Here is a 13,353-nt window from a genome sequence, read left to right on the forward strand (position 1 = left end):
TCTCTCTCTCTCTCTCTCTCTCACACACACACACACACACACACACAGAGAGAGAGAGAGAGAGAGAGAGAGAGAGCGCATTCCCACCACTTTTCAGCTGTGTTTTATAAACACTGATGAAACAGATGCACATCAGGGATGTAGCAGGGTGGCAGTGGTGGAAAGATAGAAACTGGAGAAACTAAAATCTGAGGCCAACCATGCAGGCTCCAATTTAGAACTGGATTTTAGACGTTCTCCTAGTTAAGTCAGACTTTCAGAGAAGTGTAACACAGGTTCCTATGAACACAGCAAGCAAAGACAAAGGAACTAGAGAAAACCTTCTCAGCTTTAAGGAATGGAGGACATGTTTGAAGCCACACATATCCCAGTCATCTTCATTATGGTTTAGCAGTCTCAGTGCTAAAACACACTGAGCTTGGATATGCGTTGTAAACCTTATGTCAGCAAAAGGCAAGGTAGGAAGAGGTCTTTAACTCTCAACCGAGCATTTCACCATAGCCCTAGAACTGGGCTTGTGCCACAGCCGCGAGAGCATCCGTGCTTTCCATGACAACTCTGAAAAAGCGAGTTAACAGTAACTTTACTTTGGCCTTCTCAAACCTCTGTAATGTCATGTGTGCTTTTTAAATCGAAAAAAGTAATCCTGTGAACAGTAAAGACATACATGTCGCAATGTACCATAGCTGAGATTAATCTGGGAATCTCATTTAGGAGGGGACTGGGAGACACACTGACCGAGAAGACATTTCATTTTCTTCCTTACAACTGCACTCCAGGTGTCTTGCCACCTGAGCTTAGAATGCCCGGGCACCTTCCTGGCTGCAAGGACCTTCGTGAAGGCATAGCCAGCTGGAGCCTCACAGCAGCAAAGCGAAGGGAAGAGGGGCATGCACAATGCAAGGGAAGCGAGAGTACAAAATGGGGCCACAGAGAGCCCGGCCAGGCACCCCCTCATTCCAGCAAACGCCACAGGGCAGAGGGGCTGGTGCAGGTCTCCAGGGCACTGCTGTGGGCAGTGGCAAGCCCTCCTGGCAGGGCAGGACTGGAACGATTTACCACCCCACCTGCTCTGCCACCTGATGCGGTTCCCCAGTTTGCCTCATGCCACGGCCAGCCCCTGGGTGAACATGCCATGTCAGAGCCAGCTGAGTTTCTCTGAATTCTTCCTCGAAGCTCAGTTCATCTCATTCGCATTCCCAAACATGAGCCTCTTCTTTTTCTGATCGAGAAACTTGGGCATTTTTGATTGGTGAGAATGAGCTTTTCCAAGTGCGTCTTTTTTCCCCCAGTCAAAAATGTGCTTTTCCGTCATTCAGTATTGTGTGGAAAATGCATATTTTATTGAAAAGTTGCATTTCTGAGCAAGCACTCAGGTTGGGAAATTTTCTCTGGAAACACATGCAGGTTCACCTTTGGGGTCAAGGAAGGACTTGCCTGAAAGTTTTGAAAACAGAAACATAATTTCCTTCCATCCCTATAATTGATGACTAGGGGCAACTCCCAATTCAGATCCAGAAATTATCTTCTTTGCCATCCTAGATTCTCCTGCCATCCTATGGTAAAGAATCTACTCAGTGAAGGTAAACTAAACCACACTCCAGTGCAGGACTCTGGAGACCTGATGCATATTTACATGTCTATGTGCCTTGCCCGATTTAAACCCCACAGAGTTTACTTCAGGGGGTATGGACCCTAAGGCCCTTCCATTATTGTTGTACTACAACATTGATCATCCCCCACCACTTGCCATGCTCCTTGGAGTTGATGGGAGGGAGTCCAACAGCATCTGGAATGCCACAGATTCCCCACACCTGGCTTGCAGAGGGTTCAACCGCCTCTTCCAAGTTGGCACTCTTCAAATACGTGCCTGCCCACCCCTTAAGATCCAGGGCAGATGCCCTTCTCCTTGAAGGAGATTAGGAGGGTGACTACCCAGAGAAGGGCCTTTTCTGTGGTGCTGCCCCAATTGTGGAATTCGCTCCCCAGAGAGGTACACCTGGTGTCATCATTTTATTCTTTTCGGCGCCAGGCTAAAACCTTTTTATTTTCCCAATGTTTCAAGATCTGATTGTTTTAATTGGGGTTTTATTACCAGTTGAATTTTTAGGACACTGTTTTATTTTACATTTTGTATTGTTAAATTGTCCTGAGAGTTTGGTAAGGGACAGTCCAGAAAAGTTTTAAACAAACAAATAAATAAACAAAACATACAAGGTTAGATGAGTTAGGGAGAACCTGGTGGCTGCCTGTCTGGGGAAGGTAGACTGAATAGGATGCATGTTTCCATTTATCCCTGGATTTGGACAGGAATGGATATCCTCACCCACAGTTTGGGTACCCTGGACAGCAGTGCCCCATCATGCATTGCTGCCTCTGGACAGAAGCCCATCCCTGAAGCATTGCAAGAAAAATACTGGTCACTGAATGATGCTTCCTCTGAGAATGATTTAACTGCAGCACATGCACATGGTACTTCCTGGGAGGAGGACACATCAAGAAAAGGCCAGTGATTTCACAATATAAACAATATACTCTTCTTTAAAATGCTGCCACTGAGGTTGCTATAACTACCACTATTACTACTACTATTAACTACACACTATAGGAATGCCCTGAATTTCTTTCCTAGAATTTGTAAAGGCTCCATAAGAAAATAGTAGGCAATTAATTAAAGTGCATGGTCTCTCCTACAAACCTCTTGCCAACCTTAGATTAGGATGCCCGCCCAACACCTCCCCCCACATGTAACTGGCTGCCCATACTAGAAGTCTGGAGCATGTGGGGAGCTCTGCTGGCCAGAATGGCCTCCACATCCGTTTCAACAGAGGGGGCTGATCTTGAGTGCACATGCCTTTATGCAGGCAACTGGCTTCCTCTACGCAAGGGTCGGAACCTGTAGCATCTGGGAGTTGCCAGGCTGCAGCTCCCATTAGCCCCAGCCACCGTGACAACCTTCATAAAGCACCCCTTCTCTATGGTGGTGAATTGAGCCCTCTGTGTAGGCCAGAGACTTATGAGAGCACGTATGAGGAGCTTGAATCAGGCAGAAGGATAATCCCAAGCCATTGAGAACACTGGAAATTTTATTATCTGCCTAACTGGGCGTGTATGTGAGCTAAAGTCCTGCCCAATGGGCTTTTCAGATGCTGCAATCTCCAAAAATCCATCATACCCTTCTAAAGATGGGTGTTTATTTTTATTTTTGCCCTTAACAGACCCCACTGGCTTGAGTTGGGGCTGTTCCATGAACAACCGTAAGCGAGTGGCTGAATCTTCACTGGACTTCTGCATAGTTCATTTGTGGGGTCACTTCAAACTGGGATCAATTTTTGCTCCCAGACTGGGAAAATGACCCTTATTCAGCCTCAATTCTCAACTTGGAAAAGGAGGCTGAAATGCACTCACTGTGGTATGTCCTGCCTCCTTCCAAAGTGCAAGGTGGCTTACAAACAGTTTCTCTCATCTCTCATCCAGATGGTGTCCAGAGCTAGAGGTGCTTAGCTTCAGCAGCAGAACTGCATCATAGGCACTCAGGTCAAGCCCTGAGCCTCCCAAACCCCCCCCCCCATCTCCCTTAACTAGCATAGTGAAGATGAATGAGAAACATCTTAGAAGCCAGTGTTGCCCAATGCATAGGTTTCTTTCCTTACCTTTTTTTGTATGTTGTAAGGCATCCATCTCCTAACACACCTATGGCGACTGTTGCTTTAACACCTCCAAGTCACAGCCAGTCTAAGACATTCAGGTCAATGCAGCATCCTTCCTTCATTCCATGTACAGAAGGTGACCACACTGTCAACTGATGACGGGACAACATCCTCCACTGGCCCAAGGGCAGCAGGCTGGCTTAGGGCCTGCAAGCACTGTCCTCCATCAGCCTGTCTCCCCTCTGAATCCACCACTTGAAGCAGCTACCTCTCTCTGGCTGAAGGTACGGTTCAAACAGACATCACGAAGCAGTTGGGTTCAGACTGTATGATACCCCACATTCAGGTGAGTTGCCATTGAACCATGGGTTGTTGTTGTTGACTGTGGATGCAATAACAAACCATGATGAACAACCCATAGCGATCACCACTGCTGCTGTGCCTTGCACTGGGTATTTAATCTGGGCAGCTGCTCTTGGCCACATAGATAAAGTGCTGTGGAGAGGAGGAGGCTGAGGTGATCACAGGAACTGGCAAAGGCCATGTCCCCAGCCTCCTCCCTGCTGGGACGCCCCCCTTTCCCTCTCCAAGGCCCAGCTGCAAGCATAGCACAGTGGTAGATGCATTTCTTTCTGTAGCAGCTGCAACAGAAGTAGGGCAGGGACTCCAAACCAGGACTCCAAAGAAAGCCATGGCCACAACAGGGCTGGCTGGGGTGTGCTGGGAATTGCAGGACTTTGCCCTGTGCAAACATATGCAGGGTTGAACTCTTAATGGTCCAGGATGGTCCCTCAGTCTGTCATCGAAGGGAGCAGGGGGGGCATGGCCCCTTGAGAGGCGGGAAATTCTTTGGCGGGAATGAACAAGAATTCGGAGCAGAAGATTCCTCTCCAGCTACAAGAAAAGGGGCGAATATAGGACTTTGTGTGAGAAATTGCCATCTCTGAAAATGCAAAGACAGAGAGCAAATGAGAGAGAGAGGAGGGCCGGGAAGACCAATCTGAGAGCATCTGGCCAGAGTTAGTTACCTGGCCTAATGGGGTTGCTTGTGCGGGCCTCACCTGCCTTGCAGGACTGCTCGTTTGCCTCCACATGTTCCCTGTGTACGGACTCACAATTCCTTAAGTCGCCGCTGGTTTCACATCCAAAAGGAACTGAGCTGAGTGGTAGTGGTGGCCCCAGGCCATCTGCAGTGCAATTCAATTAACAAACAACTAGGCCCACAGAGAGGCAGCATTTAGGGGCAGGGTGTCTCCCGCTTGACCGTGCTGTGCCCACATGCCATAAGGCAATTGGAGTCCTCTGTGTAACAGCAGCGTATCAGGGGAGGGAGTGGACCGCTGCAGTAATGTGACCGGAGGCCTCTGCTCCCACATGCTTTCTTCCTGAATTGGAGCTGTTAAAGCAACAGAAACAGCCTTCCAGCTGGGACTCCACAGACTTGGTCAGCAAAGGAATAGGAAGCAAGGATAAGGTAGACTACAAGACATTTCTCAACATTAAAAGTGCTATAAAGTAGTGAGTTGGGCAGATTAAAGATGCAATCTTTAATCTGCAAATTTACTTGGAATTAAGCCCCACTGAACCCAGCGGGGCTTCTTTCTCAGTAAACATGCATAGGATCTGGCTGTTTAAGTGATCGACAAGTGATGAACAGAGAATGAGAAATCCCCATTCGCACATTCTTATCAATCTCTTTAGTGGAGCCAGTAACAGCAGGGAGGTCTCCTCCCTTTCCAATCTTTGAAATTTAACAGTATGACAAACAAGGCCCTTTTGGACTGATCCTGCTTCCCGAAACTGAATTTGGGCAGCATTCCAGCAACACTATGTACCCGCATTAGAATACATTTTCTACCTGTCCACATTCTCTCTTTCTTCAAACAGGCTCAATGTAAGACCCCCGAGCAAGATCATGACAAGGAATGAAATATAACATTTGCCAGTTTTCTAAGAAATGACAGACATATTGTCCTCCGATTTCTTTTTTGACTGGCCCTAGTTTCTAAGCACTACAGAAATAATAAATTTACCATCCTGATTATTTACCAAGGTGTGCAGCTCCCAAAGGCGACCGCTTTTGACAGCAAAGATCATAAATGGACAAGTGCAAGATAAGAAACGTACCTCGTATAAAAACCCTGAATCATACAGCATTAAATCATAATTGGAAATAACAGTAAAACAACCAAAAACCCCCCACAATATAAACCATCACCAAAAAATCCAAGTGTTTTCTTGTGGCTTCATGAGCCAGTGAGAGATTGCAGTAGTTCTAGAAATAAATGAAGATCAAAAGCAGGTATTATTATAATTTTTGTAAAAGATTGCAACCTTAGATTATCTGCAAATTGCATAAATGTGTTGTGCCACATAATCATATCAAAGTTATCTGCAAACATTATACAAACTGGAATGCTTTAATATGAGACACAACATAGTACATACATTTATACGAAAAATGAGAACGATCATATAAAAATATAATCAGGGGTGCATTAAGTTAGCAGTGCTATCAAGGATGGGGAAGAAGGAAATTGAAAAATCATTGCTTTTGTTTCCGTAAGTTGCAGAATTTGTCTCAGCACATTCCGAGGCATCAATTTGCTTCAATTCTTGCCAGCATTGTTCATCCAATTCAAGGCCTTTGAGAGCAATCCATTAGATTTTATGATATTTAATAAATGCATGCCAGTGTTGAGGCAATGTGGGGGTATTCGGGATAATTATACTTGATTCAATGTACTTACCACAACCCTACACGCTGTATGATAATTAAATAGAAATAAAGTGATGTCTAAAGGCATGTTTTCATTTATTTGGAATGTAAACTTTTTAGGGGCAGGGGAGGGGCCCTAGTTCCTTTTGTCCCAGATTGCACTGATAACACTGTTGGCACTCAATGATCAAAGCAAAGAAACAGACAGACAGACAGACAGTTTCCTTTGCCCAGTTCCCACATATTCCATGTAACCATCGCCTTGTTAAGTGATGTTCCCTGGAATTTGCAGGCCCTTTTCTCCCTCTTCCCTGCCCTTTTATCTTCTGCTGACGCTTCTCCTTTCACAGTTTTAAGCCCCTCTTATTTGGGATGTGTTGCCATTTTGTTTGAGCTTAAACTAGTTGCATTTGATAAAGCTATACTTCTTTCTGCTTTCGGTAATGCCGGCACCTCGTACTCCCAAGGACAGATTTCCATACGAGAAGTTAAAGGTTTCTGTGAGTTACTAGTTGATGACCCCAGAGAATCAGAGGGAAGCACATTCCCCGCTGGAGTGGAAGCTGCATGTTTGGTCTGGTCTCCCAGTTTATTGAGAACATCTTTCTCTGCGGTCTGTGCTGTGGCCTTTTGAGGCAGTTCCTTGGGTTCTCCAGCACAAACATTGGCTTCAGAGTGTTTATTAATAGATTCTCCTTTTATCCCAGGAGCTTCCTGGGGAACTTTGGGACTCAGATGCTTTTTCTGGTCTTCTTCCACCTGTCCTGGGCTCTCCCATGGGCACACTTCACATCTATCTATGCTCTTTTGATTGAGGAGCTGATGTTCTTCAGTAGTCTTGTGAGGGGTTTTGCCCTTTGTCTGGGTTGTCTCCAGTTCGGAAGAAGCAATAGAGACATGCTTTTGAACTTTACAATCAGAACTCCCAGTCCCAGGGCTATGGTCATAGATTTCCCAAGGACACACTTCTCCTATATCGACACTGTTCTTTGGCAGTGACTTATTTACTCCCGTATCGGGATTTCCAGATGACTGACTAGACCTTTGTTGTTTCATTATCCCAGATTTATGGGGCTTCCTTGACTCTTCATTGTGGGAAGAGTTCTTTCGGTGTGAATCTTTCTGGTCATTTTTCTCAGCGGCCGAGTGCTTTTTGTTCACCTCTTTGCCCTTTGCTTGAGACTTGTGCAATTTGCCACTCTCTTCGCTTTGCATCTTCCCTGCCAACCCCAGTGTTTTCTCCTTGGCACTGGCAATAACACTGAGTGACTTCTGTAAAACTGAGGTTCTTGGGTGGAGCGGTTTCTTATCGGCACTTAAATTGTGAGCGCTCACTGATTTACACACCAAGGGGACATTTTCTGTGGAAGTGACTTCATCTTTTTCCACAGCTTTTTTGGTCAGTTTTTTCCCTGGGAGAGACTCTAGCAAGGAATTCTCTGTGGCTGTTATGACTTCCACACTTTCTGTAGTTAAGCTTTTGGACTCTTCTGTTGGGTCTCGAACATGGTCATAAGTGCTATGAGATTTTTTTAATGAGAAGACTCTGTTCCTCAAAGAGTCTTCCTTCATTTTGGCATGACCACTAGAATCGGGTGGGTTTTTCTTTGTCACAGGGGTGTTCTTTGAGACCCCATGTTCCAGAAGGTCCTTCTCCTCTCGAGAGCACTGCCTGGTGACTGTCTCGGGGATCTCCGTAATCCTTCGCATGATTGACCGACCCAAGCCCTTTTTGGAGCACCTTTTTTTCTGAAGGTGCGGATTGTTGCTGATCATTTTTTTCCTCTTATAGATCTCTAGCTGGGCATACAGCTTCTTCAATTCATCCTGCAAAGTAAAAGGCAAATCAACTCAGGCCTGTAAATATTTGGTCAAAGGCAGTGTGGTATAGTGACTAAAGCTTTGGGTTCAGATGTGGAAAACGCAAATTCAGCCTCACTAAGCTATGAAGTCTAAGAGTGGCCTTGAGCAAATAAAAACAACACTGGATGAACAATTATTTCCTTGATTCTTCCTCCTGTTTTACTTTCCCCCCAGTTAAATAAAGCCTCTGGAGGGTGAAATTAGGACTTGAATGTCCAAGCAATGGTTCAGTTAGGCTATTTTAGACTCTGGTCTTAATAGACTTATGGAAGTTCTGTTTCTTCAGCTGACTGTGTGCTTTACTTCTTTACTTAAATCACAGAGGCTGACAGAAGAAACACACATGACCTGGGCTGAAACCTGACTGGAGCTACAGCTGCACACATACCCAATCAGACTGAATTGAATACAGCATCTCTTCCAACAGAATCCAGCCTTCCACTTCCAATTCCTTATTCCTGAACAGACTATCAGCAGAATTGCACACAACCCAAAAAACTGTGTGCCCTCATTTGAACATACATTTCCTATTGAACTGGGGCACCAATGAAACAACACCACATTCTCAGCAGCACACACAAGGGATGCTACATGCACATAAGAAATGATTTCATAAAGTTTAGCATGATGTGTTGGCTATCTTCGGACAACATGACGCATCTGCCCACTTCCACCATGACTTATCAGGTTGTCTGAACCCAGCCATTGGCAGTGAGGGCAACATCTGTGATACCAACCTAAACACAGAAACATAGAAAGTCAAAAGGGGCCTCCTGGGCCATGTGGTCTGACCCCTGGATCCAGCTGGCTCCGCTCATGACATGCCTACTATATGCATGGCAAGGGTAATGCAGGGTTCTGTGGGGGTGGGGGACCTGGCTCCCCGCTTTCATTTCCTCGAGCTCCTCCAACTTCTCCCTCTCACTAAAGTCCTTCCTCAAAAATTATTGGCCTATCTGGCTTCTCCAGTCCTGGACAGCCTGCTCCATTCTGCTATTTCGATTTGCCATGTCCATCTCCAGCCAGCACAGTCAATGTTCAGGTGTGATGGAGATGTCATACGAAACCTCTGGAAGGCACCTGTCTGGGGAAAGCTGTTCTAGGTGTTCTCCAGTGACTGCTGTCCAGCAATAGACCAAACTGTTGCCACTTATGTTGGACTGGTCTCCTACACAGTGGTTAGGGCTGAGCTGGCCAGCACTTTTTTTAAACGGAAAATGTTCCAGGTTTTAAAAAAGCAAACGAACAAAACATCCAATTTGCAAAGGTGGTACATACCCTGATATCTTCTGGGTCCAAACTATGTTCACTCCAAGCTGAATTGATACTGCTGTTCAGGTAGGATCCAGATCTCCCCATATCGAGCTCATCCTCATAGGCTTCAGTAGCTATATCATCTCGTGGATTATTGCTTGAGCGGGAAAACTGGAAGTGTACATTAGAGTTTGACATGAATGTCTTGGTTTGTAAGCCCAAGGAACATGGAAGAACTGGCACCTGCAGTTTACTAAACTTTACTTTTAAAAACTGAGGGTAGATCCTGATTTTGGTGTTAAGCTGGAGGAAGCACACCCTCGTCTTCCCCATAGCAGCCCCTCCAGCCATCTGACAGCACTACCCATTTGCAGGGAACCCTACTGAATGCAATACCCTGTGGAATAAGGGGGAAATGGCAGATGGAGGCACCACCTGTGAGAGGAGCCCTTTGGTTGACAGTAGGCAGATGCTAGATCCAAACCTTGGACGGAAAAGCTGGCTTACATTTGGTGGGTGTCATGCAAGACTATAGCTGCTAGGGAGCCCCATGTGAGTCAGTCCTGTGGGGATTTTTCAGTCTTTTCCTCTGAATACTCATCTTCCTTTTAACAGAGAGGGAGGGGGTATAATCTGCATCTACCCCTTTCTGTACATAGAAACAAGGGGAAATGCACAGACATTATTCTATCCAAACATTCAGTAAGAAGTAAACTTTCTCCAGGCTGCTAGGAGGCTTACCTATTTTAATTTTTTAAATCAAAATTCAAAGTTAACTCATTACAGGCATTAATAAATAATTAATCAACAACTCCATCTTTTGAATGTTTACTTGGAAGTAAATCTAGCTGATGTCAAGGCCCGTTGCCTATAGAATCGAAAATTTCAGGCTATTTGTAAGTAGCCGTTTGGCTTAGGATGCCGTTTGGCCCACAGCCAGAACCTTTATGTCCATCTATCTGGGGCCACTGCCTGTCAGCCATGTGTATGATTGGCCACTGTGGCTTAACAACCTCTTGTTATTTCAGTGGCCGTGGCTGAGAACTCAAAGCCTTAACAAGAAGGGCCTGCGAGCACATTGCAGGATAGCTTAGGATTGGAAGGAATATTAAGGAAGATGCTTCCTGGATTCTGAGACAGCTCCACCTTAGAACAAACCAAGGTTTCTTATTTCAATATAGCGCAGTGAACTGAGACCAGGGATCGGGTGCCTTATGAATTTCTTCTCTAAATAATATGTTAACCCATTGCAGATCTTCACAGGTCTGCAGCTATATTAACGGACCAAGACTTGTTCTGTCTGTCCCCACTAACACTTAAGCTTTTTGAAGCTAGTTAAAAAGGAAAACTAGCTTGGTGTACAAAAATATTAATTGAGGGAAAATGCAAATTACCTTCCAGTTCTATATACACAGAATATCCTAAACATTTCTTAAAACTTGAGATGTTTTCTCCAGCTAACAATATTTTTTCAGGCAATGACACATTAGCCTATTTTCTAATTTGAACAGACTGTTTCCTAATTCGACAAAAAAGTCCCACAAAGCATTCTATTGCAGTTAAATTGATCTGCCTGAGACCAGGTTATATATTAAGTGGAAATATGTGATGGGAGCTCTTGAGTGAATAAAATTAAATGAGATCGGTGGCACTGAGGAAGTACCTATATTCCTCTTGCCCCAGGGCTCAAATAAAATCTGAGGGAATGATTTAGATTGCAGAAGGAGCAAAGTAGAAATAAACAAACACCACACCCCCAAAATAATTGTTACCATCCAATTTGGAACCCTCTGCAGCCATTTTAGAGGAGGAAAAACTCCTGGAAGAGTAGCAAGGATGGACTTCCTGCACAAAATACCTTTGTCCTGAGACTTGCCAAGAGGAAAGGTAGGGCAACAATACCTTCGGGATCAGAAGTAACCCAACGGTGACTGTCACAGTCAAGTGTGAGTGCGCAAAGAACAGCATCAGCATCCAATCAGACTGAAGTCTTGAAGCAAGACTGAACCTGCAAAGAGAATTCAGGCAGGGTTGACAAATGTACCTGCCTCCGCTCTCCCCGCATACACTGAATATCCGGACCTCTGTGACCACCCCGGAGCAGCAGCCTCCCAAATATAAAGATGGTGGTCTCACTCTGCATTGCTCAGCTGAGGACTCAGCATAGGAGCTCACATGCCCTGCCCCTCAATGGGAAGGCCAATGGCAGCTCTGATGTGCACATGGAGCTCAAGTACATGCACTGGCAAAGCCATCCTTGCCACTCCGTTCCCACATGCATCAGAAATCTGCAGGCTTGGCTTCAGTGTGAGAGGGAGAGCTCCCTCTGAAGTCATCGGGCTTAGGAACATTAGAAAGGCCATGACAATACATCCAGGCCTCTATCTCACCCAGCTTTCTGTTCACACAGTGGCCCACATGTAGGACCATGAGTGTCATGGCACCCTCCTGCCATGCTGCCCAGCAACTGGTGCGCACAGGCATGCTCCCTCCATCCCACACCTTGCAGCAACACATGCAATGCAATGTATAAACATGTACTTCCTTCCAACGGTCCAGAAGTCCCCACCCGTGAGCATCCTGGGATGACTTCAAGTTCTAGTGCTAGGAGGGAGAGCGGAAGCACCCACTTTCTGCATAAGATGCATCTGTTTTTTTCCCTAGGCTAGGCTGCTTTTTCAGTCCTAGCCACAGCAATCTTTCCTTATAAGGGAGATGTTCCAGATCCTCAATTATTTCAGTTGCCCCTTTCTTCACCTTTTCTAATTCTACAGCATCCTCCTTGAAATGCCAAGACCAGGGCTATACACAGTATCCCAGCGCGGTTGCAATGGATTTGTATAAGGACAACACGACACTGGCCGTTTTATGTCTGATTCTTTTCCTAATTAGGCCCAGCATGGAGCTTGCCTTCTACACAGCAGCTACACACCAGGTCAGCATTTCCATTGAACCAGCCACCACAGTAGCTCAATCGCATCAACATACACATGGGTTTGGCATCTGTTTGCTCCATTGCGAAAACAAAGCAAAAACCACCCCGGCACCCTAAAATAAAATATGCTTACCATCGGTGGACAACATTATTCTTTACTAGTAAGGAATGGCCTGCAGGAGCTGGGTGCGAGCTGTACGCCCTGATACTTACCCACAATGCTCCAGTGTAGTGGAACTTACATGTGGGGCTGGCCATTTTGAATGGCAACTGCCTAGGCAGCCACTGCTGCTCAGTAAACTCTAGTGCTACAGCTGAGAGGGATGAGCACGTACACCAGGTATCCGCACCAGCAGCCTTTCTGCAGCTTTTGAGCCCTAATAGGTGTTGATGGGATCAGATTTTTAACCAATAATTGCTTCCAGTCTGCAAACGCACCTTTGCATTAAAGTGCACAGCACACTTGTGCATTTGCACTCATGCACATTAGTGCCACGGCACATTTGCATGAATGCAAATTAATGGAAGTGTGCGCTTGCACAAAGGCACATTTGTACCACTGTCTCCCCAGAGTTAAAAAAAAGACTACAAGTAGAATCATGGTGAGAGTCTTGCTGGGTCGGAGCAAATCTGAAAACACCGGTTTGATACAGGATCTGCAGACTGGATTCATAGAAACGTGAACTAGTTTGAATCTACTGTAATTTTCTCCGACATCTCTGCTAGGAGCCCCTCCAGGTCACTTGCCTAATTGTGTGGAATATAGCCGAGATAATGAGCTCAATGTGAACTGCAACAGCCATATAACGTGGCTCGTGAAACGCCGAAGGTACTGTCCGCACTGCATAGCAGAGATAAACGCCCCACAAGAGGAATAAAAATTCAGCTGAAAGAGGAACAGAAACAAAGAAAGTTAGTTTGTGGTTAGTATT

General features: G+C 45.6%; 1 protein-coding gene across 1 annotated transcript in view; it reads right to left on the reverse strand.

Moving 5' to 3' along the window:
- Positions 1–5,707: 5,707 nt before the first annotated feature.
- The window catches only part of GPR158 (G protein-coupled receptor 158), a 137,373-nt gene continuing 129,727 nt past the window's right edge, over positions 5,708–13,353 (reverse strand). The window contains exons 8-11 of the mRNA XM_044425022.1: positions 13,169–13,307; positions 11,389–11,494; positions 9,511–9,657; positions 5,708–8,196 (exon numbers count right to left, since the gene is read on the reverse strand). Coding sequence (XP_044280957.1) covers positions 6,733–8,196; positions 9,511–9,657; positions 11,389–11,494; positions 13,169–13,307 — 1,856 coding nt within the window. The 3' untranslated portion in view covers positions 5,708–6,732. The remainder of the gene's footprint in view (positions 8,197–9,510; positions 9,658–11,388; positions 11,495–13,168; positions 13,308–13,353) is intronic.

The sequence above is a fragment of the Varanus komodoensis genome, unplaced genomic scaffold (genome assembly GCF_004798865.1).
Source record: "Varanus komodoensis strain SLA01 unplaced genomic scaffold, ASM479886v1 scaffold15, whole genome shotgun sequence".
NCBI classification, from domain to species: domain Eukaryota; kingdom Metazoa; phylum Chordata; class Lepidosauria; order Squamata; family Varanidae; genus Varanus; species Varanus komodoensis.